The 22,042-nt window shown below is 35.8% G+C and overlaps 1 protein-coding gene across 1 annotated transcript in view; it reads right to left on the reverse strand.

Moving 5' to 3' along the window:
* The window catches only part of LRBA (LPS responsive beige-like anchor protein), a 600,745-nt gene that overhangs the window by 478,084 nt on the left and 100,619 nt on the right, over nt 1-22,042 (reverse strand). The window contains exon 23 of the mRNA XM_082652852.1: nt 11,342-11,406. Coding sequence (XP_082508978.1) covers nt 11,342-11,406 — 65 coding nt within the window. The remainder of the gene's footprint in view (nt 1-11,341; nt 11,407-22,042) is intronic.

Raw genomic sequence — 22,042 nt, forward strand, 5'->3', positions numbered from 1 at the left:
AACCACAGAAAACTGAGATCAAGCTGGAAAATTAAAAGTGAAAAATAATTTGACCATATGACTGTTTTAAACCTAAACACATGAAGAAATGAAATAAGAAAAATGTGTGTATCCTAATTAAGGGGAGAAAATTCTAGTCCTCTTTAATAAGCCATTAAACTTTCAAAAATAATAAACAGTAATTTAAATAACCTAATCTTCAAGAGGAAAGAACAGCACATACGTCTTTCTAAACACTCCACACAAATTTCTACATCAATTCAATCCAGAGTAAACGGAGATGAAAGCCTCATCTCAACAAATCTTTGAAACAATCACCTCTTACTCTACCCCAAAAATAAGACCATATCCAAACAACTGTTCATAATATTTAATTGGAATCTTACTACACACATAATTTAAAAATTTAACTGGAAAGCATATGACTCTTTAAGAAACACTCCCGAGTTTCCAAGAGATTACTTTGATTTAGAGTATATCTTTGGTTGGCTCAGATAGTAATGTATTTTAGCTACACTGTTTACGTAAGTGCAACAAATACCTTGGTCTTTTACCAAACTATAACCCAAATAATAGCCAAGTGGGTCAGAATAAAATGAAATGTGTTTTTGCCCTCTCTCCCTCCCTCCCTTCTCCCTCTTAGCCTTCCCTTCCATTCAGTCTTCTACTAACTTATTCAATAGGTATTTATTAGGAATCTATGACTCTTGGAGTGAAAGAAAATGCTGGAGCTACTAAATAAATGTTCAGAAAGCACAACTGCAATCTAAGAAGTTGAATTCTGAAGAGACAGACAAGTGTATTAGTACTAGAAACATTATGTCTTTTATGAGGCTATTTACATATTTGTATACAAGTCTGAATTATTGCTGTAATAAGCAGATACTGACCATCCCCAGGGGATAATTAAGCAATGTGTCCAACAGTATATGGGATAATCTACCCTTTCTGTGCTTTTCAAGTCTGGCAAAAAGGAAAGAGTCCTAGGAAGAAATTTAAGAGTAAAATCCTAGGAGGCTATAGAAGTTCTCAAAATGTATTTTTAATAAACAAAACCCAATACTTTAAATATAGGTCATTTTATAATCACTTATCTATTTAAAGTATTATAATTCAAAATGAGAATTTATATCTTAAAAATTTTAACAGATATTATTCCTTTAAACTAGGTTCCACAGTCTACTACTTTCCTGATTTTTACTGTCAAAAATTTTAAAGCTTTGATTGGCCAATGGAATCATGTCTCTTTTCAACTTTATAAATGAGGGGACAAATTAAAAATTTGCTTAACAAACACAGGATCCCTTGACATTTTAAGCTATAAAAATTTTACTTATAGGGAATCTGCACTGATTTTTCAGAATCTCAGAGTATAAAAACAAAAACAGGACCACCTGAATATATAAAATGTGCAAGATGATCAATATTTATCCATTACATTGTTCCTTCTAACACAAGTCAAACAAGTGAAGTTATAAGACTTAGCAATGCTTACAGAGCAGCTACCTTGATCAAAACTGCCGAGAACAACCTCAGGGGCTTAAAATACTCGAAAAAATATTTGTTGGATGGATGGCAGGCAGGCTGGCAGGAAGAAAGAAGGCTACCTAGCAGCTGGATCAATTTCTGCTGGCAAAATTAACACCCAAATTGAGATACTAAAATTTTTAGAAGAGAGATCAATAAAACCATTAAGGGATAATAGGAATAACAAGAAAGGCAAAATATGAAATCTAAACCCCTTTATCCAAATGAGAAAAGACTTTTAAGGTTCACTGATAAAGACTTTAATTTAAATATATAAGCAACAGTTCTACCGGAATTAGTTTAATTAAATTCATTTTTCAATTAAATATATCTTAAGGTGAAAGAAAAAGCAACTAACATAAAATGAAATTGAGTACACAAATAAATCGACTGAAGCCCTATATACATAATAATGTTACCTACCACGCCTGAATTTAGAACAGATTTTCCTATTCCCTATTAATGTGGTGCCACAGCATCACAGAACATTCTGAAAGAATGCTTTAATATTCTTTAAAGAATTTAAAACTGTGTAAAGAAACCTGTGTCTTTCAGAACAAATAACACTTTTAGATCAATTACTTGCATATCTGAAAAGTCAATTGATGATGATGATTCAATATATCACAAAATATCCATAAACAAAAATTATGATCCAGAAATAACAATGTTACTACTCACAAAATGTGGAAATTTAATTTTTTTAAACTTATATCTTTTATTAATGTTTATATATTTTACTTTGTCTTGGTAAAAATTGCCAAAGAAACATAACTTGATTATGTCAGTGATTACTGGTTATTTTATTTCTATAAAAAATCTGTTTAAAATGGAATGTTGTTTACAAGAAAAATACAAATAATTCATCTCAAAAGTATCAAAACAATGTATTTACAGAGGAAGTATCTAATCAATTAAACAGGTAAGTTAAGAGAAACATTTCTACCAGACAACAATTACTTATGTCTGACCTAAGTTAATTGATTTGCTAATGATACCCATCAAATCTGATAAACCCTATGCTGTAGTCTCTCTCAGTCTGTAAAGGTCTACATGTTATTTACACTAATAAAACATTAATCAAGGACCAAATTTATGGCAGCTACTCTATAAATGGGGTCAAGTCAGGTCAGACTTACATAAAAAGAAAAAAAACGGTTGGTCTCCGCAGTGAAAAGAAAACCCTTATTACTTATTCTTCCTGCCCCTGGGATTAAGTCCAGTAGTTGAACACTGCTACACAAATACATCCATTGCTAAGTAAACTCATTTAACCTTAATGTATTAAATATTTATAAAAGGAAAGTCCAACCTACTGATTTCAGAAAAATAAATCTCTAAATTGTCCCTTTAAAATATATTCTACTCTCTAAAGAAAGAGAGAATAAAAATTTCAAATATTACCTCCACTATTTCACTAAAGAATGTTAGTTCTCTTTATACCACAGTTTCTTTGTAACATCTGCTTAAAAGACAAAGGCTGAAGTACTTTCTATAGGCTAAGCACTAAGGTAAAGAAGACAGTTTCTAATGACAGGAGGCAAACAAATCCAAACAGAGTAAGATAAACATAGATAAGAAATCAGGAAAAAGTTATTACAAAACCTACAATTACATGTGATATAAAAACAAATAAGTTATTCAAATAATTCTTTCTCCAATAAGAAATAATAAGAATCAGCTGTTCTGGATAAAATATTTAAGAACATAAAATCTATTTCTTCACAAGACAGAGAAAAGTTTTAATGTAAAATATTTATTATATGTATATGTATTTTCTTTTCTCTTGGTAATAATCTTCAAAGAAATATCACTTGACTATTGTCAAGATTATCTGTATAAAGCAAATTTCTGTTTAAGAAAGTATGTTATTTACATGAAAAATATAAATAATTGAAATTAAAACTATAAAAACAATATACTTAAGCTGAAATTATCTTATCAATTAAACACAAATATCTACTGGTTTTGCAAGGCACTTCTCTAGGAGCCAGGGGTATAACAATAAGTGAGAGACAGAGGGACTGCCCTCACTAAACATATACTGTGCAGGAGGAGACAGATAATAAAGACAAAACATGGGGAAAGAATAAAAGATATAGGGAAGGAATTTTAAGAAATTTAAGAAATTTTAAGAAAAATTTTAAGAAATGAGGTAAAAATAACCTGGGCAACAGGTTTCAGGGAAGACTTCTCTGACAAGGTGACATCTGAACTGGGACTTAAATCATAATGAATCAGACATGTAAAGATCTGGGGGTAGATCTTCCAGCTATGGTGAAATAAAGAGTCCAACAAATCCTTTCCCAGAAAAGCAAGTATAGAACTGAAGAATAACAATCATTTCAGTGTTCTGAAAACTGACCAAAAGCAAGCAACAACATCCATAATAATTTTATTCACAAAAATGTGCTAAACACTAAGTAAGAACAAACGAAGTCTGTGGCAATCTTTTCTGGCAATTCCCCGCCCAGACACCATAGGTGTGGTAGTTCCATCGGTCTCTGGCTGCTTATGGAAACCAGCAACTTCACTGCCAGAGATGGATGACTTGATTTGAAAGAGAGGACAGAAAATGAAGAAAATGCATGCCAAGCCAAAAACTGGAAAGACCTATAGCTCTCCTAGAGTGAGATTACATTTGAAGTTAGGGTGAGCAGGAGACCAGAGAACAAACCAGAAATTAGAGAGGGAGATCCTGGAAATAAACTAGCTTAATAAGAATTTCACACATGGCTATCTGGGTCCCTGAGCAGATACAGGGCAGACTCGAAAAAGATCAACAAGAAGTAAAAGCTAGAGGATGAAAACTACTTCAAATTTAAATGTGTCCATCAAAACCAAATGCAGATTTACCAGCCATACACGGTCAAAGGTTTCAGAAAGACTTCTGATCAATCATTCACTGACCTCAAAGCTATGGAAAAAAAGGGGTGACCCTTTAAAAGTCAGACCAAAAAAATATATATATATGAAGAAGAATTCTAAAACAGCTTAGCAACAATATTCAGAACACCTTACCACAAGAGAGACAATTCTGCAAATTAAGCCCAAGCAAGTAACTTCTAAAACTCAACAAATAAAACCAAATCCAACAACTATAAAAAGAACTATATACCATGACCAAGCAGGAATTAACCCAGGTATGCAGAGTCGGTTCAACATTCCAAAGTCAATTAATGTACTCCATCATACATAAACAAGCTAAAAAGAAAAATCACATGATATATCAACAGATACCAAAAAAGCACTTGATAAAATCCAATGCCCATTCATGATAAAATCTCTCAGTAAACTAAGAATAGAAGGAAACTTCCTCAACTTGACAAAGAATATCTATGGAAAAATCCAAAAGCTAACACCATACTTAATGGTGAGAAACTAGAAACTTTCCCATTAAGATCAGTATAAGGCAAGGATACTCCTCTGACCACTCCTTTTCAACATCGTACCAGAAATCCTAGCTAAAGCAAGAAGACAAGAAAAGGAAATAAAAGGTATACAGATTGGTAAGGAACACCTAAGAATATCTCTGCTCAGAGATGACATGACTATCTATGTAGAAGATCCAAAACAGCTAAACTTTTATCTCACACCATACAAAAATATTAACTCAAAATGAATCACAGATCTAAATGTAGGGGCTAAAACTACAAAATTTCTAGGGATGAAAAAATATTTCTAGAAAAAAAAAAAGAAAGAAAACCCTAGTACTTGTTTTGACCTAAGATTTCTTGAATTTGCCAACAAGTCATAATCCATAGAAGAAAAAAATAGGTAAATTGTACTTTATCAAAATTAAAAACTTGCTCTTCAATGAAAATGAAAGAACAAGTCACAGACTGAGAGAAAATGTTTGCAAATCATGTATATGACAAAAGATTTATATACAGAAATACTGATATATAAATTACTGTTTAAAAGTCAGAAGTCATACAGTGAATGAAATTTTTAAATGGGCAAAAGATGTACACAGACATTTTCCCAAAGAAGGCACCTGAAAAAATACTCAACAGGATTAGCCATTAGGGAAATGAAAACAAAAACCAGGGTAAGATACCTACTAGGCTAACTAGGAAAATAGCTTGGCAGTTTCTTAAAAAATTAAACACAGACTTCCCATTCCACCAAGCAATTGTACTCCTAGGTATCTACCCAAGAAAAATGAAAACATATGTCCACACAAAGCCTTGTACACAAACACACATAGAAGCATTGTTTATAATAGCCAAAACCAGAAAGCAATCCAAACATTCACTGACTGCTGAAGGGATAAACAAAATGTGGTATATCTGTACAATGGAATACTATTAATCAGTAAAAAGGAACAAAATACTGATACATGCCACAATATGGGTAAAAGCATGAGGAATTATTGTAAGAACAGTGTTGGAGAAAGTGACAGTGATTCAAAAACTAAAAGCAATGAGAAATAAATGGAAATTACTTGGGGGTATGTAGAGACACCACTGATGAGGGATGGTAAGCGATACAGTCTACAAACATGAGATTCCAAGCTGACTGAGATCCTGGTCTGACAGATCCCTGAACTCCTCTCCTTCTCTGAGCTTGTCTTCCACCCTACCTCAGCCATTTATTGCACAGTCATATGCCAGACCTCATCATTTCCAATAACTGAATGGCCTTGGTTCTACTCGTCCCACTCTCTAAACTATTACCTCTCATGTTTATAGCTCACTCATTCTATTACTATCACAACTCTAACAGTCCTTAGAGCTCCAATCCATCCATCCTATCGTTTTCTTTACAGTCACTCTCCTCTTTACCTAGCTTAATAATCATAATCCTGTGGTCAATGATTACAATCACTCTCTAGCACAAAGAGGCTCCCTTGGCCTTCTCTCCCCCTTACTTGGCAAAACCTAAACCCACTGAAACCCAACTCTAACTCTACTTCCATATTTACCTCCCAGACTCTGCAACTACATAAAATGCCTTCCCAAGTTACTGTAAACGACCCATCCATGCTCTACTTTAAAGCCAAACCCCCATTTGCATACAAATTCACCCACTCTCAAATCAACTTAAAAACATCACTCCAGAAATTCTCACCTATCTCTTCTACATTAATTTCCCCACTCCTTACCATGAAACTGTTCTCTTGTTCTCATTTTTTAAAAACCCTACTTCCCTTGACTCTATTCCCCCCACTCCATTTTATTTTTGCTCCCCTTTGTAGCAAAATTCCTCTAAAGAACTGTTTATACACATTCTATAATTCCTCTTCTCTTATTCTCTTCTTCTTTTCTAAATTCACTGCAAAGGCTTTTTTCCACACCACTCTCCCAAAACTACTCCTGACCAAGTCAGAAACAACTTCTGAGCCCGTGGTCAAATCTCAGTCATCACCCTACCACCTTAATGATTTCGTCTAATCTCAAGGCATTAAATATCATCTATATTCTTATAACACTCAAGTTTAGATCTCTAGTCTGGAGAAATAATTAACAACTGCCTCTACCTGGATGTCTACTAGAGATATAAAAATCAGTATTTCCAAAACTGAATTCCTGATCTTCCCCAACAACAGTTTTATCCACAGCCTTTTCCATCTGGTTGATAGAAACACCATCTTTTCAGCTGCAGAAGCCAAAAATCTTAAGAGTAATACTTGACTCCTAGCTCTGTCTCACAATCCACATCCAATCCATTAGTAAATCCTATCAACTCTACCTTCAAAATATATTCATAATCCTACTACTTCTTACCTCCTCTACTGCTGCTGTCCTAGTCCACAACACCATCATGTTTAACTAGAGTTACTACAGTAGTGCCCTAGTTGATCTCTTTGCTTCTATCCTTAAATTCTTACATAAATCAGCCTTTTAAACATAAGGCAGATTGTCTCCCTCCTCTACTCAAAATCCTGCAATGATTGTTATCTCCTGCAGAATGAATTGCAAAGGCTCTACACAAATCTTGCCCTATGTCTCTGACCTCATTTCTTACTTCTCTCCACTATGATCACTTGTTCTTGCTATACTAGCCTCATTCCTCAAATATGCCAGGGAAGCTTTCATCTGTTTACTGGCTGTTCCCTAGGACTGGAACGCTTTTCCCCTACATGCCCCTATGTTTAACTCCTTCACATCATTCAAGTGCTTGCTTACATGTCAATTGCTCAGTGATCTGTAATATAACCACTCTATTTAAACTACTCTATAAAGGTATCAAACCTTTATATTTCCTTTAAAAATCACCATTTCCCTCAACCTGCTTCACATTATCTTTTTCCAAACAACTTACCACCTTTCATATATAATCCATTACTTATTTTGTTTATTGTTCATAGTCTGCCAATGACTGTTCAAATGTAAGATCTACAAAAAAAAGAATCTTTATCTGTTTTGTTTATTGCTGTATCCCCAGAATCAAGGACAAGTCATAGTATACAGTCAGTGCATAATAAATATTGGCTGACAGAATAGATGAGGAAATGGATGCTCACAGAAGTAAAAGTACTTCCCATATATCAAAGCTGAAATTTGAACCCAAGGCTAACTTCAAAGCTAAAACTATTAATCACAAAAGTATGTTGCCTTATCTACTAAATGTAACACTAACTTGCATAACGGAGGGCATTTAGACTTAGTAGAACCTAAACAAAATAGACTTTTTTTTCAGCTTATAAATTCACTTGTTTGTTTATTTTATATTATTTTGTTTTTAACATTTTTATTGGAGTATAATTGCTTTACAGTGGTGTGTTAGTTTCTGCTTTATAACAAAGTGAATCAGTTATACATATACATATATCCCCATATCTCTTCCCTCTTACGTCTCCCTCCCTCAAACCCTCCCTATCCCACCCTTCTACCTGGTCACAAAGCACGGAGCTGATCTCCCTGTGCTATGCGACTGCTTCCCACTAGCTATCTATTTAACATTTTTTAACATTTGTCAATATATACAATACCACACTCTCACTTTGTCCCAGCTTACCCTTGCCCCTCCCCGTGTCCTCAAGTCCATTCTCTAGTAAGTCTGCGTCTTTATTCCCGTCTTGCCCCTAGGTTCTTCATGACCTTTTTTTTTTTTTTAGATTCCACATATATGTGTTAGCATACGGTATTTGTTTTACTCTTTCTGACTTACTTCACTCTGTATGACAGACTCTAGGTCCATCCACCTCACTACAAATAACTCAATTTCGTTTCCTTTTATGGCTGAGTAATATTCCACTGTATATATGTGCCACATCTTCTTTATCCATTCATCGGTTGATGGACACTTAGGTTGCTTCCATGTCCTGGCTATTGTAAATAGAGCTGCAATGAACATTTTGGTACATGACTCTTTTTGAATTATGGTTTCCTCAGGGTATATGCCCAGTAGTGGGATTGCTGGGTCATATGGTAGTTCTATTTTAGTTTTTTAAGGAACCTCCATACTGTTCTCCATAGTGGCTGCATCAATTTACATTCCCACCAACAGTGTATGAGGGTTCCCTTTTCTCCACACCCTCTCCAGCATTTATTGTTTGTAGATTTTTTGATGATGGCCATTCTGACTGGTATGAGGTGATACCTCATTGTAGTTCTGATTTGCATTTCTCTAATGATTAATGATGTTGAGCATTCTTTCATGTGTTCATCAGCAGTCTGTATATCTTCTTTGGAGAAATGTCTATTTAGGTCTTCTGCCCATTTTTGGATTGGGTTGTTTGTTTTTTTGATATCGAGCTGCATGAGCTGCTTGTAAATTTTGGAGATTAATCCTTTGTCAGTTGCTTCATTTGCAAAATAGACTTTTATAACCACTTCTCTTAAAAAAAAGAACTGGTGTTAATCAGTGTTTTGCATTAAGTAGAACAAATACATATTCGATCAACAGCACTCACTAACTCTTTTCCTATATATAAACTTTAAAAGCATCTAATACCTCAGTGTTGAAATTCAGCCAAAGAGTTATTTTTCTGATGAATAAGCACTTTGAAATTTTTGCTAAAAGTAAGACTATATTATTAGTCATTCACTCATTGAGAAATATTTATTGATTTCCCAACACTTTCCAGACTCCAGACTACAATTTAGCTCTGTTTCTCATATAGATCACTGCAATAGCCTTGTTATTGTTCTTGATTTCAATTAGGTCTCCTCTGCTTCAACCCATCCTAAACATCACTGCTAGTTATCCTTCCAAAACCCAAGTATCATAATAATACTTTCTTAAGACCTTTCAAGGCTTCCCATTGCCTTTAGATGAAAATCCAAATACACGACATTAGACCTTTTATGGTCCAGATAACCAATTCTATTCCAACAATTCACACACATACACATGCACACACACTCACACACGTACATACACACCTTCCCACATCACAGTATCTTCAGATATTCTATTCCCTCTATTTAGAATGCTTTTCACACATACGTCCTCCAATTTATCCATAATCCCCACTTTTCCAAAGTCTACATTACTAACCTTACTCATCCTTGAAAATACATCTCAGGAATCATGTTTCCCTGGGGAGGTTCTGCCTAATTCTTCTGAACTAAATTGTGTAGTCTTTCTCTTTTTTCACATTCCTACCTTAATAACCTATATGTAAATACTTCTAGCACAGAATTTACCATATGGCATTAGTTGCAGGTTTATTTATTTGTATTCAACACCAGTCTGTGAGCACCTATAATTATTTACTGAGTGAAATAACTTTAGTAGCATTTACTATAAAGTAAAGTTAACAGTACCCTCTTCTACAACATTAACGAGACAGAGGCTAAACTCCTAGTTACTAGTTCAAATTATTCCTATAGTGATGGTGTCAATCTCAACTCTAGACAGAACAGTATAAAAAACATTCTCAAACAATAATTTTGTTCAGAATGCTATTTCCAATGGCAGCCAATCACACCTTTTAATCTATACCCTGGGTCTTCAGTCCAAGTAATCCAAAATCAACTGCCACAGGCTTCCCTGGTAGCGCAGTGGTTAAGAATCTGCCTGCCAATGCAGGAGACACGGGTTCGAGCCCTGGGCCAGGAAGATCCCACATGCATGCGGAGCAAAGCCCATATGCCGCAACTACTGAGCCTGTGCTCTAGAGCCCGCGAGCCACAACTACTGAAGCCCGCGTGCCTAGACCCCTTGCTCCGCAACAAGAGCCACCGCAATGAGAAGCCTGCACACTGCAACGAAGAGTAGCCCCGCTCACCACAACTAGAGAAAGCCCGCGGGCCGCAACAAAAACCCAACACATCCAAAATAAATAAATAAATAAATTTATTTTTTAAAAAAAGAAAAAATCAACTGACATGAAACAGACTCAAAGTAGTCCACTCATCATTTCCTCAATTTATTCTTACCCTTTAATTCTCTCACTTTCTTAAATCCATTTTTTCCTTGTATCTTTCTTTTTATCTCTGTACTTCACTTTTCTTTCCTACTACTGACTATTCTTTCCTTGAATTCTTCTTCCCTTATGCCCAGGCCATGACATAGGAGAGATAATATAGACCATATTAGTCTATTTATTGGCTCTACAAATATAATAGAATTTTCTAGGAAGCCCAAATAAGTATCAGTTTTCCTTATATCTGCTAATAGAATCATCAGTATACTTTTGCCAAAGGTTTACTTACTGAAAAACAAAGAACTGACTTTATCATTAAGCACATAACGATGAAGAGAACAAAATGATTAAATATTGAAATATTTGTAATAATTAATATCTAAGCTCACTATATCACTGACTGCAAAAACAATATAGTACCAAAAATATCAGTTCCGATGGCAAAAATACAATAACATTTTAAAGTAAAATATACATGGATATAAAATAGATTACCTTCCTTCGTTGACAAGTTCAATAAAAGCAAGGCCTGCATTCTTCTGAATAGAATTCTGCCACTCCTAAAAAACAGCAGAAAATAGCTGAACAAATTTCACTCAGTAGGTTATGTCTTTAAAACAATAATTATGAAAAACATCATCCATATCTATTTCATACTTAATTGAAATTGATTTAATGGAAATTAATTAAGTTCCAAAAAATCTTAATGGAAAAGTTTTGTTAAACATGCTGCCTACCCATTGCAGCCCCATGAACACATAAATAGTTGACATTAAAAAGTAAACTAAACAAGTTAGCAACAATTTGATTCTAGATAAACTAAATGAGCCTATCTATATTTATCTTGCCCTTTCAGTTCTGTACCATTATATCCTACTAATTTAACTGAAACAGTTTGAAAGGAAAGCAGCAAAGAAGACCAAGGACAGAGGTTTTGTTTTTGTTTCTTTAAGAGATGCGTCACCCCAAATGAGGGGAAGACGGAATTAAGTAGCTCCCTAAACTTAATAATAGCACACATTCTACAAAAATTGATTAATGATTAAGAAAGAGACGAGAGATCAGTGAATTTGGCTAGACTACTTGTAAGCTGAAAAACTATAATTTACTAGCATATGAATTAGCAAAAGATGGTATAAAATTATTAATATATTCTTTATGAATAAGTTATCCATTAAAAAGCCCCCTGGTGTGCCAGTGGTTAAGAATCCATCTTCCGATGCAGGGGACGTGGGTTCAATCCCTGGCTGGGGAACTAAGGTCCCACATGCCGCAGGGCAAGCAAGCCTGCGCCCCACAATTAGAGAGCCTGTGTGCGGCAACTACAGACCCCACGTGCTCTGGAGCCCGAGCACCACAACTAGAGAGCCCCCGTACTGCAACTACTGAGCCCACATGCTCTGGAGCCTGTGCACCACAGCTACAGACAAGCCCACGCAACACTAGAGAGAAGCCCACGTGCTGCAACAAAGAGCCTGCGTGCCCCAACGAAGAGCCTGGGTGCCGCATCGAAAGATCCCCGATGCCCCAACTAAGACCTGACTCAGCCAAAAATAAAAAGTAAATAAATTTTTTCTTTAAAAAGCCTCAGAAGAAAATTAACCATTAATATATAAAGAAATGAATTTTTTAAGCCTCATCTCAAAACAGATATAAAATACGCATTAATCCAATAAAGCTGGGCCCACATGAATTGAAATGTGGCTAGATTTGAGAAATGCCAATGCATGCGTATGTGTATTTTTTAAAGAACTAGACATATATACATAATCTTTATGTTCCTTAAAACTGAAGAGCCCTTCTATTCCACCTACATAATATCCTTTAACTAATGTTTTTTTGTCCTTTTATAATGGTCAAAACAAAAGACAGTGCTGGGGACCTTACCACTGTTATCATAAGCAGTATTCATATATTCTGAATCTAACACCTTGAAGAGTTTTTAATTCCATGTAATTTCACCCCTGAAGACTGTTCTGTGTCATGCCAAATTCTGATTTAGTTTTAAGCCTCATCCTTTCACAGCTACTTTCTCCTTTTTATCCCCAGTATTTATTATTTTCATGTTTTGAAAAACCCAAGGTGGCCCTCAGGACTGAAATGGCTGTTTGCCATAATTTTGTTATAGAGTTCTATTTCATGAATAGTGTCAGCAAGAATATACTAACAGAACATATACAGTAGAATGAAAAGTAGATATAAAGTCAGTCAGAACATTTGAGGGTAGTAATTGGCTAGGACTAGGTGAGAAGATAAAGCAATGTGTTGCTGAGGAACAAGAAGTCATGGGATCTATGTTCTCAAACTGACTATGACACTAACAGGATATGTCCATAAACAGATCACTATACATCTCTAGGCCCTCGATACCCCTTAAAAAAATTCTTAAAGATGTGTGATTTTATGATTCAACAACTTTCAAACATTTAGAAATTAGTGGCTCATAAGTCCAAAATATATAGTCTCAAAATTCACAATTGCCAGCATATTGAAACAACAAAATAGAGATCTTATATTTCTTTCACTAAGGTAAACCAAGTCAAGGATAAATGGAAATACCCATCTAATTTAAAATCCTTTTCTTTCTAGCAAAATGAAGTAAACAGACAGACAATACAAAGGAAAGCAATCAAACTCCATGAAGAAGTAAACCTCTGAGAGAAGAGGATGTGTCATACCCTCCACTCTTCTCAGAAATAGGAGGAAGAAAAGAGGAAAAAGCAGAAACCGCAGGTAAGTTTTTTGATCCTGGTCCAGAAGGTTCCACACCTCACTTCCGAGGCAGAGCACAGGGAGATGCCAAGACTCAAAGAGTTGCCCTAAACCTAGTAATGCACGGGAAGAGTAGATAGAGACAGATTTAATGGTAGATGGACCTAAAACAGCCTCACAGTAACGCATGCCCTTGGAGGAGTCAGAAAATTATCACAGAAAGATGTACACATAGTTGAGGCTTTGAGGGGATAAGGAAAACACAGTTGTGACCTTTGTTGATAGACAGCAGGGAATCAGAAAGGATGGTAACAGAGGGATGCCCTAGTCAAGGAACAGAAGCAAAATCTCACTCCTCAGCTCTTATGCCCAACAGAGTACTCTCAGCAAGCCACCTGGAAATCTGATACAGCACCAGAGTATGAGGGGGCAAGACCTTAAACTGAGTTTTCCTTTAGATCACTTACTTGAGGGAAAAATCTCAAAAGGGAAATTAAATTTAGTAAAAAGAAAATAGTTACTTTTCTCGCTAGAAAAAAAGAAATTAGGAAGAAAGGCAAGAGGTTACCCCATATATAATTCTTTAGATCACACATGTTATTTTCAAAAGTATCTACTAGTATTATTTTTCTCAAATCCAATTTCTCTGATTTAAAACGGCAACAGGTGGGGATTTTTATGTCATACAAAACTCAAACCCCACATGAAAACCATCAGTAACAGTAGAGACACTCAAGTTTTAAGTATACAGGTAAACATCACTTTGATTTTATTTTCATTTATGTATACAAACTGACTTTTACTGATAATGTAAATTTAAATTTCACAAAGATTTTAAATTTCACAAAGATTTTAACAGCATGATTTAGGTCAGATAGAAAACTAGTTAAAGTTACTATAAAAACTAGTTAAAGTTACTATAAAAACATTATCATCTAAAAATTTTATGACTTCAACTTAAATTGGTATGTCACAATTTTTTTCTTTTAAATTAAAAACAAATTAGACATGAAAACACACATAGAACTGGAAGAGTCCAATTTTTCTTACAAAAGCTCAGAAACATATTTATGACTGCTAATACATCTGGATTCTTGTTTTCTCAAACATCACCTATAAACTCATATTATTTAACTTGTAGTAACAGCTATCTAATAAACACCTGGAATAAAACTTTTTCACCAGTTAAAAAAATTAGACTAAATGAGAAATGAAGTGAAAATACAAATCTTACCTATGCTTTGGGTAGTTCTAAAAATCTCACAATTCTTAAAGATATCAGAGTTTTAATTTGCCTATAATCCATTCCTAATTATAAACTATTTAACATTTAATAAAATATCACATACCAGGTACATAAAGATATACTGATAGGAATTAATAACCCAGGTAAAAAGAAGCTGAAACCCATGAGAATAGGAAATTAATTTGTTTTAATAAACCCAGCTGCTAGTCAAAGCCAACAAGTTTTCTCCATACTAAAACACTGACTACAATCCTTAAGGAAGTCACCTAAACTACAAAGAAGATTCATGCTATCCTAAAGCATTTTCTGCACTTCTGAGACAATTACTAAAGAAGGTGTTAGCCTAAACAATTTCACAAACCACAGCTCAAGATAACCTTTAGTGAGTTTTAACAGTTGAAAGAAAAGCTTAATGGTTATCGTCTCTCATGATCATTTCAATATTTCATCATAGTATTTACAATTATACAGCAATGCAAAATGCACCATACATTTAAAGGTTTTGGTTATTCTTTTCCCAGAGGTATTGATGAAAAACATGTTAAAAGCCTCAAATCCAACCACTAATGCAGCTAAGTAATTTTAAAACACACTTCAGCACTTTGGAGAGGAAAAACTCAAAACACAACTGAGTCAATAATTTCATACCTGTTCTAAGCTGTATTTAATTGACTATCACTTCCTAAGGCCATAACTGTTGATTAGTCAATTTTTACTAAAATATACTCTTAGCTTACTAATGCTCTTAAGTCATACAACAACAACAGAGATAGTATATATTAGTGAAATCTAGTAAATAAACAGAGTTACATCAATTTTCAAACATGTGCTTTTGGTGGTAAAAGTCCACCAAACTTGGGTTGGGGGAAAAACAAGACTTCATCAACTAAATTAATTCTATGCCTCCCCATCATCAACAAACAAATATAGAGAAAAAGGGCACCAATAAATGTGCTATATATTAATTTATAATATGTTGATACAACTTTAACTTCCCTAAAGTGAACTTGACAGTTTTCTATAAATTTGATAATCTCCTACAACATATTTTAGTGTCTTGAGTACAGCACATGAATTTATCTGAATTTTAAAAGTAATTCCCAAATATTACCATGCTCTAAAGCAAATAAAATCAAGCTACAGATTGACAAGATAGACTACATATACTCCATGCTGCCACCTTTTTTCTTTTTTAGTCAAGCCATCGATACTGACATTAAATGTATATCAATTTTTTTTTTTATTCTAGTCGGCTAGAAAATCACTAAACTATGTTCTACTCGTAAAATAAAAAAGGTATAGGGCTTCCCTGGTGGCGCAGTGGTTGAGGGTCTGCCTGCCGATGCAGGGGACATGAGTTCGTGCCCCAGTCCGGGAAGATCCCACATGCCGCGGAGCGGCTAGGCCTGTGAGCCATGGCCGCTGAGCCTGCACGTCCGGAGCCTGCGCTCCACAACAGGAGGGGCCACAACAGTGAGAGGCCCGTGTACCGCCAAAAAAAAAAAAAAAAAAAAAGGTATAAAATGAGTGACTTTGGTTAAACAGCAAAAAACAAGAACAAAAATACTAAAGAGAGGACAAGAGTAATGAGAGTTAAAAAATTTCTCTACAACCTGAAGGGAAATAACTTGAAGCAGACAAATGCTTGTTACAAAACCCTTAGAAAGGCCAAGAATTGAAGGCACTGATTACATATATGGATGGCTGAGGGACAGGGATGAAAGGAGTTTAAATGAATAAAAGCTGGTATAAAAAACACAGAATCTGAGCTCCTCTCCTCATATCGATGGCCATCCCAACCATGGTAAGAGACTGGATATTTACTTTCCAGAGGAGTAAACCTCTGAACACTTTAAAAAGCCTTATTGTAAAAAACAAAATAACTTGAAAGTATGCTTACTGAAACATGAGACATCAAGCAATATTAGAGAAGTGTTCACTGAGAAAAACGAGAAGCCATGATAACATTTAAAATAAAGCTCATTCATCACCAGCAGACAGCACATACATAGGCACATAAACTTTTGTGCAATACACTTAAACATGAACACAAAGGGTCACTAGTCATTAGAGGAAAGACTCATATGAATGACAGACACCAAAGAAACAAGCAGGAAAAAAAATAATTATTGAAAATGGACAGGGGGCTTCCCTGGTGGCGTAGTGGTTGAGAGTCCGCCTGCCGATGCAGGGGACCTGGGTTCGTGCCCCGGTCTGGGAAGATCCCACATGCCGCGGAGCAGCTGGGCCCGTGAGCCGTGGCCGCTGAGCCTGCGCGTCTGGAGCCTGTGCTCCACAACGGGAGAGGCCGCAACAGTGAGAGGCCCGCGTACCGCAAAAAAAAAAAGGACAAAATATTAACAAATTAAAATATTAAAAAGTATTGTTAATGGGGTAGGGAGAGGAAGACTAAAGAAAAGTATAATTAATACCATCAGAAAGATAAAAACTTTCATGTAAAAATTCAGGGCAGGGTTACTTTTTTATTCACTCGTACCTCTTTGCCTCTGTATTAGAGTTCTCCAAGCCAGGAGTCTGTGGCCCTCAGCAATGCCCATGATCACAGGCCTTGGGAGCTCCTTTAATCTCTAAGAAGAACTGGAGCAGGAGTTGTAACATGGACCGTCTTATTGGAGCCCAGAACATCTGGGGAGCCAGATAACCCTCTCTTTGCACAACATATGAAATTCGTCGTATGAAAAACAGAGTCCTCCAGAGAAACAGAACCAACAAGACAGAGATATGTATTTTATTTATTTTAAGAAAGTGGCTCACATAATTATGGAGGCTGACAAGTCTCTGCAGGGCGAGTTAGCAAGCAGAAGAACCAGGAGAGCCGATGGTGTAATTCTACTCCAAGCCAAAAAGCATAAAAATCTGGAAAATGAATGGTGTAGTTCCAGACTGAAGGGCACTAGGCTCAAAACCCAAAAGGAGCCAATATGTTAGTTTGAGGACAAAGGCAGGAAAAAGTGACACCTCAGTTCCAAGGCAGTCAAGCAAGTAGAATTCTCTCTACTCAGGGAATGCTCAGCCTTTTTGTGCTAGTCAGGCCTTCAACTGATTGGATGAGGCCCATCCACATCAGGAAGGACAACCTGCTTTACAAAGCCTACCGATGTCAATGTCCATCTCATTCAGAAACTCTCAGAATAATGTCTGACCAAGTATCTGGATACCCCATGACATAGTCAAGTTGACATAAAATTAACCATCCAGCTCTCCCCTCCCATCTCCCCTGAAAACCTCAGAAAAATAGAAAATGCTATTAGAAATTAAGAGTATAATAACAAATAAAAATTTTGAAAGAACTACCGGAAGATGTTGAAAAAGGCTCTTAGAAGAGTAAAATAAAAGATAAAATGAAAGAAAAACAGGTGAGAATGGATATGAAAATTAGATAATTAATCCAGACAGTTCAACATCTAACTAAGAGGAGTTCTGGAAACAGAAATGAGAATACAGAGAAAGGAATTCCCATAGATATAATTCAAGAAAACTTCTCTGAACATAAGTACATACTTTTTCAGACTGAAAAAGTTTACATTAAATATCAAAGACAATGGATTTTAAAAGATCCACCCACATCAAGGTACAATCCAGTAACAACAAACACTTTTTAAAATAATAAAAATACTAAAAGCTCTCACAGAGAAAAAAATAATTGGAAAGATTACAATTTTCAGCCTGTAATACTAATATCCCAACAAGCCACCAGTCACATATAAAGATTAAAAAAAAAAAAGACATTTTCATACAAGCAAGGTCTAAAAAATTCTGTCATGCATTCTCTTTTAAGAAATTACAAAGGACATGCCTCATCAAAATTAATACAGAGACCCCACTATCATCCTCCATCCCAGTTCTGCTTTAATTTTTCCATGGCATACTTACTGCCGATTAGATTTATTTTTTGCTTTTCTCTGTTCTATTCTCTCCTATTTCCTGTGCTAGGACAGTGACAAGCACATATAGAATAAGTGATCAATAAATGCTGAATCAGTGTATCTTTCATAAAAGAAGGCCACTATAGGACACAGGAAATAGACACTATAGCATAAGAGGGAGAAGAGGAAACATCTAGGTTGATGATAAAAGAAGCCTCCAGATGACACCTTTCTACACAACTAAGGAGTAACCAATCCAGGCAAGAACAAGAAAACAGAGAACTCCGGGTACTGTATCTCCAAGGAAAAGAAATGAACCAATAGATACCAAGTGTGTTCATTACACTGGTAGACGTTATATGATTTCAGTGGAAAATTCAGAAATAAATTTGTGGTGGGTACACAGAAATTTAAGTTAACAAAAAAAGTAGGAAGTTACTAATTCCAGGAGAATCAATGAAAGAGAGACAAACAAGTGGGAGGCAGGGAGGGAGGGAGAGAAGAAGGAAGGATGGAAGGAAGGAAGGAAGGAGGGAGGAAGGAGAGGGAAGGTGGTTGGGTAAGCATGGTACATTTTGTGGGTCTGCACAGATATTTACATTGTCACGAAAATGTAAATGCTAGGTATGGTTTTAACTAAATACTATGATATAACTGTCCTGGAAACAAGAGAGTACATAAAATGAACAGGGACAGCAATATAAGTACTCAATAGTCATCTTCCATAGAAGACATTAGATAATATCTAAAACAGAAAAATCCAGAAATAGCTATCATTTAGAAATATGAAAGTAACTAGCAGAGTCAAAAGCTAAGAGATCTGAATGTGGCTCCTTCAAGAAAGTAAGAATCAAGGGAGAGAAGAAGAATTGCAGCAGGGAACTGCTGTTTTCAGTTTAAGTTTTATACTATTATTAGATCTGTGAAATAATATATGTTTTCCTTGATAAAAAATAAAACTCGGGGCTTCCCTGGTGGCGCAGTGGTTGAGAGTCCGCCTGCCGATGCAGGGGACACGGGTTCGTGCCCCCGTCCAGAAAGATCCCACAGGCCGCGGAGCGGCTGGGCCCGTGAGCCATGGCCGCTGAGCCTGCGCGTCCGGAGCCTATGCTCCGCAACGGGAGAGGCCACAGCAGTGAGAGGCCCACGTACCGCAAAAAAAAAAAAAAAAGTTCTGAAGAACCTAGGGGCAAGACAGGAATAAAGACACAGACCTACTAGAGAATGGACTTGAGGATACAGGGAGGGGGAAGGGTAAGCTGGGACAAAGTGAGAGAGTGGCATGGACATATATACACTACCAAACGTAAAATAGATAGCTAGTGGGAAGCAGCCGCATAGCACAGGGAGATCAGCCCGGTGCTTTGTGACCACCTAGAGGAGTGGGATAGGGAGGGTGGGAGGGAGGGAGATGCAAGAGGGAAGAGATATGGGGACATATATATATGTATAACTGATCCACTTTGTTATAAAGCAGAAACTAACGCACCATTGTAAAGCAATAATACTCCAATAAAGATGTTAAAAAAAAAAAGAGTCATGTACCACAATGTTCATTGCAGCACTATTTACAATAGCCAGGACATGGAAGCAACCTAAGTGTCCATCGACAGATGAATGGATAAAAAAGATGTGGCACATATATACAATGGAATACTACTCATCCATAAAAAGAAACGAAATTGAGTTATTTGTAGTGAGTTGGATGGACCTAGAGTCTGTCATACAGAGTGAAGTAAGTCAGAAAAAGAAAAACAAGTACTGTATGCTAACACATATATATGGAATCTAAAAAAAAAGGTTCTGAAGAACCTAGGGCCAGGACAGGAATAAAGACACAGACGTAGAGAATGGACTTGAAGACATGGGGAGGGGGAAAGGTTAGCTGGGATGAAGTGAGAGAGTGGCATGGACCTATATACACTACCATATGTAAAACAGATAGCTAGTGAGAAGCAGCCACATAGCACAGGGAGATCAGCTTGGTGTTTTGTGACCACCTAAAGGGGTGGGATAGGGAGGGTGGGAGGGAGACTCAAGAGGGAGGAGATATGGGGATATATGTATAGCTGATTCACTTTGTTATAAAGCAGAAACTAACACACCATTGTAAAGCAATTATACTCCAATAAAGATGTTAAAAAAAAACTATGAAAATGTAAATATCATAAACTATTAAGAATTTTTTTTAAAGATAGTATTTTACATCCTACCAAATAAAATTAACTTCATTGCTATTGGTAATAAAATATTCTCCTTTTTTTTAAGTATTGACCTAAGGATCCAAACATAATTTAACTTAAAAATGGAATGAAGAATAATTTGTTAACAAACACCTAAACTCATCAAATTATTTCAGTTTTCTTATAAAAAATTAAAAATTTAAAGGCTTCTGCTCTTCAATGGAATATCAATATTAATATTTTAAGATGTTACAGTTATCTATGCCTCTGTAAAATAAATCAAATTGGCTGGATATAGTTCCAAGTACCTAAATACATGTCAGAAACACTATTAGGAGTCAAGGGAGTAGGCCACAAAGGAGAGCTCAAATGAGGAAGGGAATGTATTAACACAAAATTGAGAACCACATTATGCACAGGACTAAAGGTCAAAACCAGAGAAAACTGGTTCATAGTCATGATATAGTAATCTTAAGTGCTCAAAGTAAACTATCAAGAACTTTTCAGCATTGTTTGCACTTTGTGTCAGCACTCTCTCAACAGCATATCTAACAGAAACTTGAGGAACCACATACCAGGAAAGACTATAGCATAATAGTAAAGAACAGGTTTTATTCCACTGTCTCTATAGAGGGTAAAACAAATCATTACATGAAATATCAAAAGAAAATTTTACCTTTTGGCAAGTTTTCGATTTGATGATTTTTGTGAACATGTACATCTAAATTGTACACCTAGTTTGTACAAGTATTATGGCTCAGTTTATAAATAAAATATATACACAGATAACTACAAAATAGAGAAAAGAAAGAAAAATTCTATTAAAGTTGGATTAGCAAATGGTTCAGTTTCATAACTGCTTATTTAACAAATGCTTTTGAACATTTACTATGTGGAAGTAATTGAATATTGAGAAAATAACTATTTATAGGATTGACAAAATAGGGCTTCCCTGGTGGCACAGTGGTTGAGAGTCTGCCTGCCGATGCAGGGAACACGGGTTCGTGCCCCGGTCCAGGAAGATCCCACATGCCGCGGAGCGGCTGGGCCCGTGAGCCATGGCCGCTGAGCCTGCACGTCAGGAGCCTGTGCTCCACAACGGGAGAGACCACAACAGTGAGAGGCCCGCGTACCGCAAAAAAACAAAGAAACCCCAAAAAGTTGAGAT

This window comes from Grampus griseus (genome assembly GCF_964374135.1).
Source record: "Grampus griseus genome assembly, chromosome: 4".
Classification (NCBI taxonomy): domain Eukaryota; kingdom Metazoa; phylum Chordata; class Mammalia; order Artiodactyla; family Delphinidae; genus Grampus; species Grampus griseus.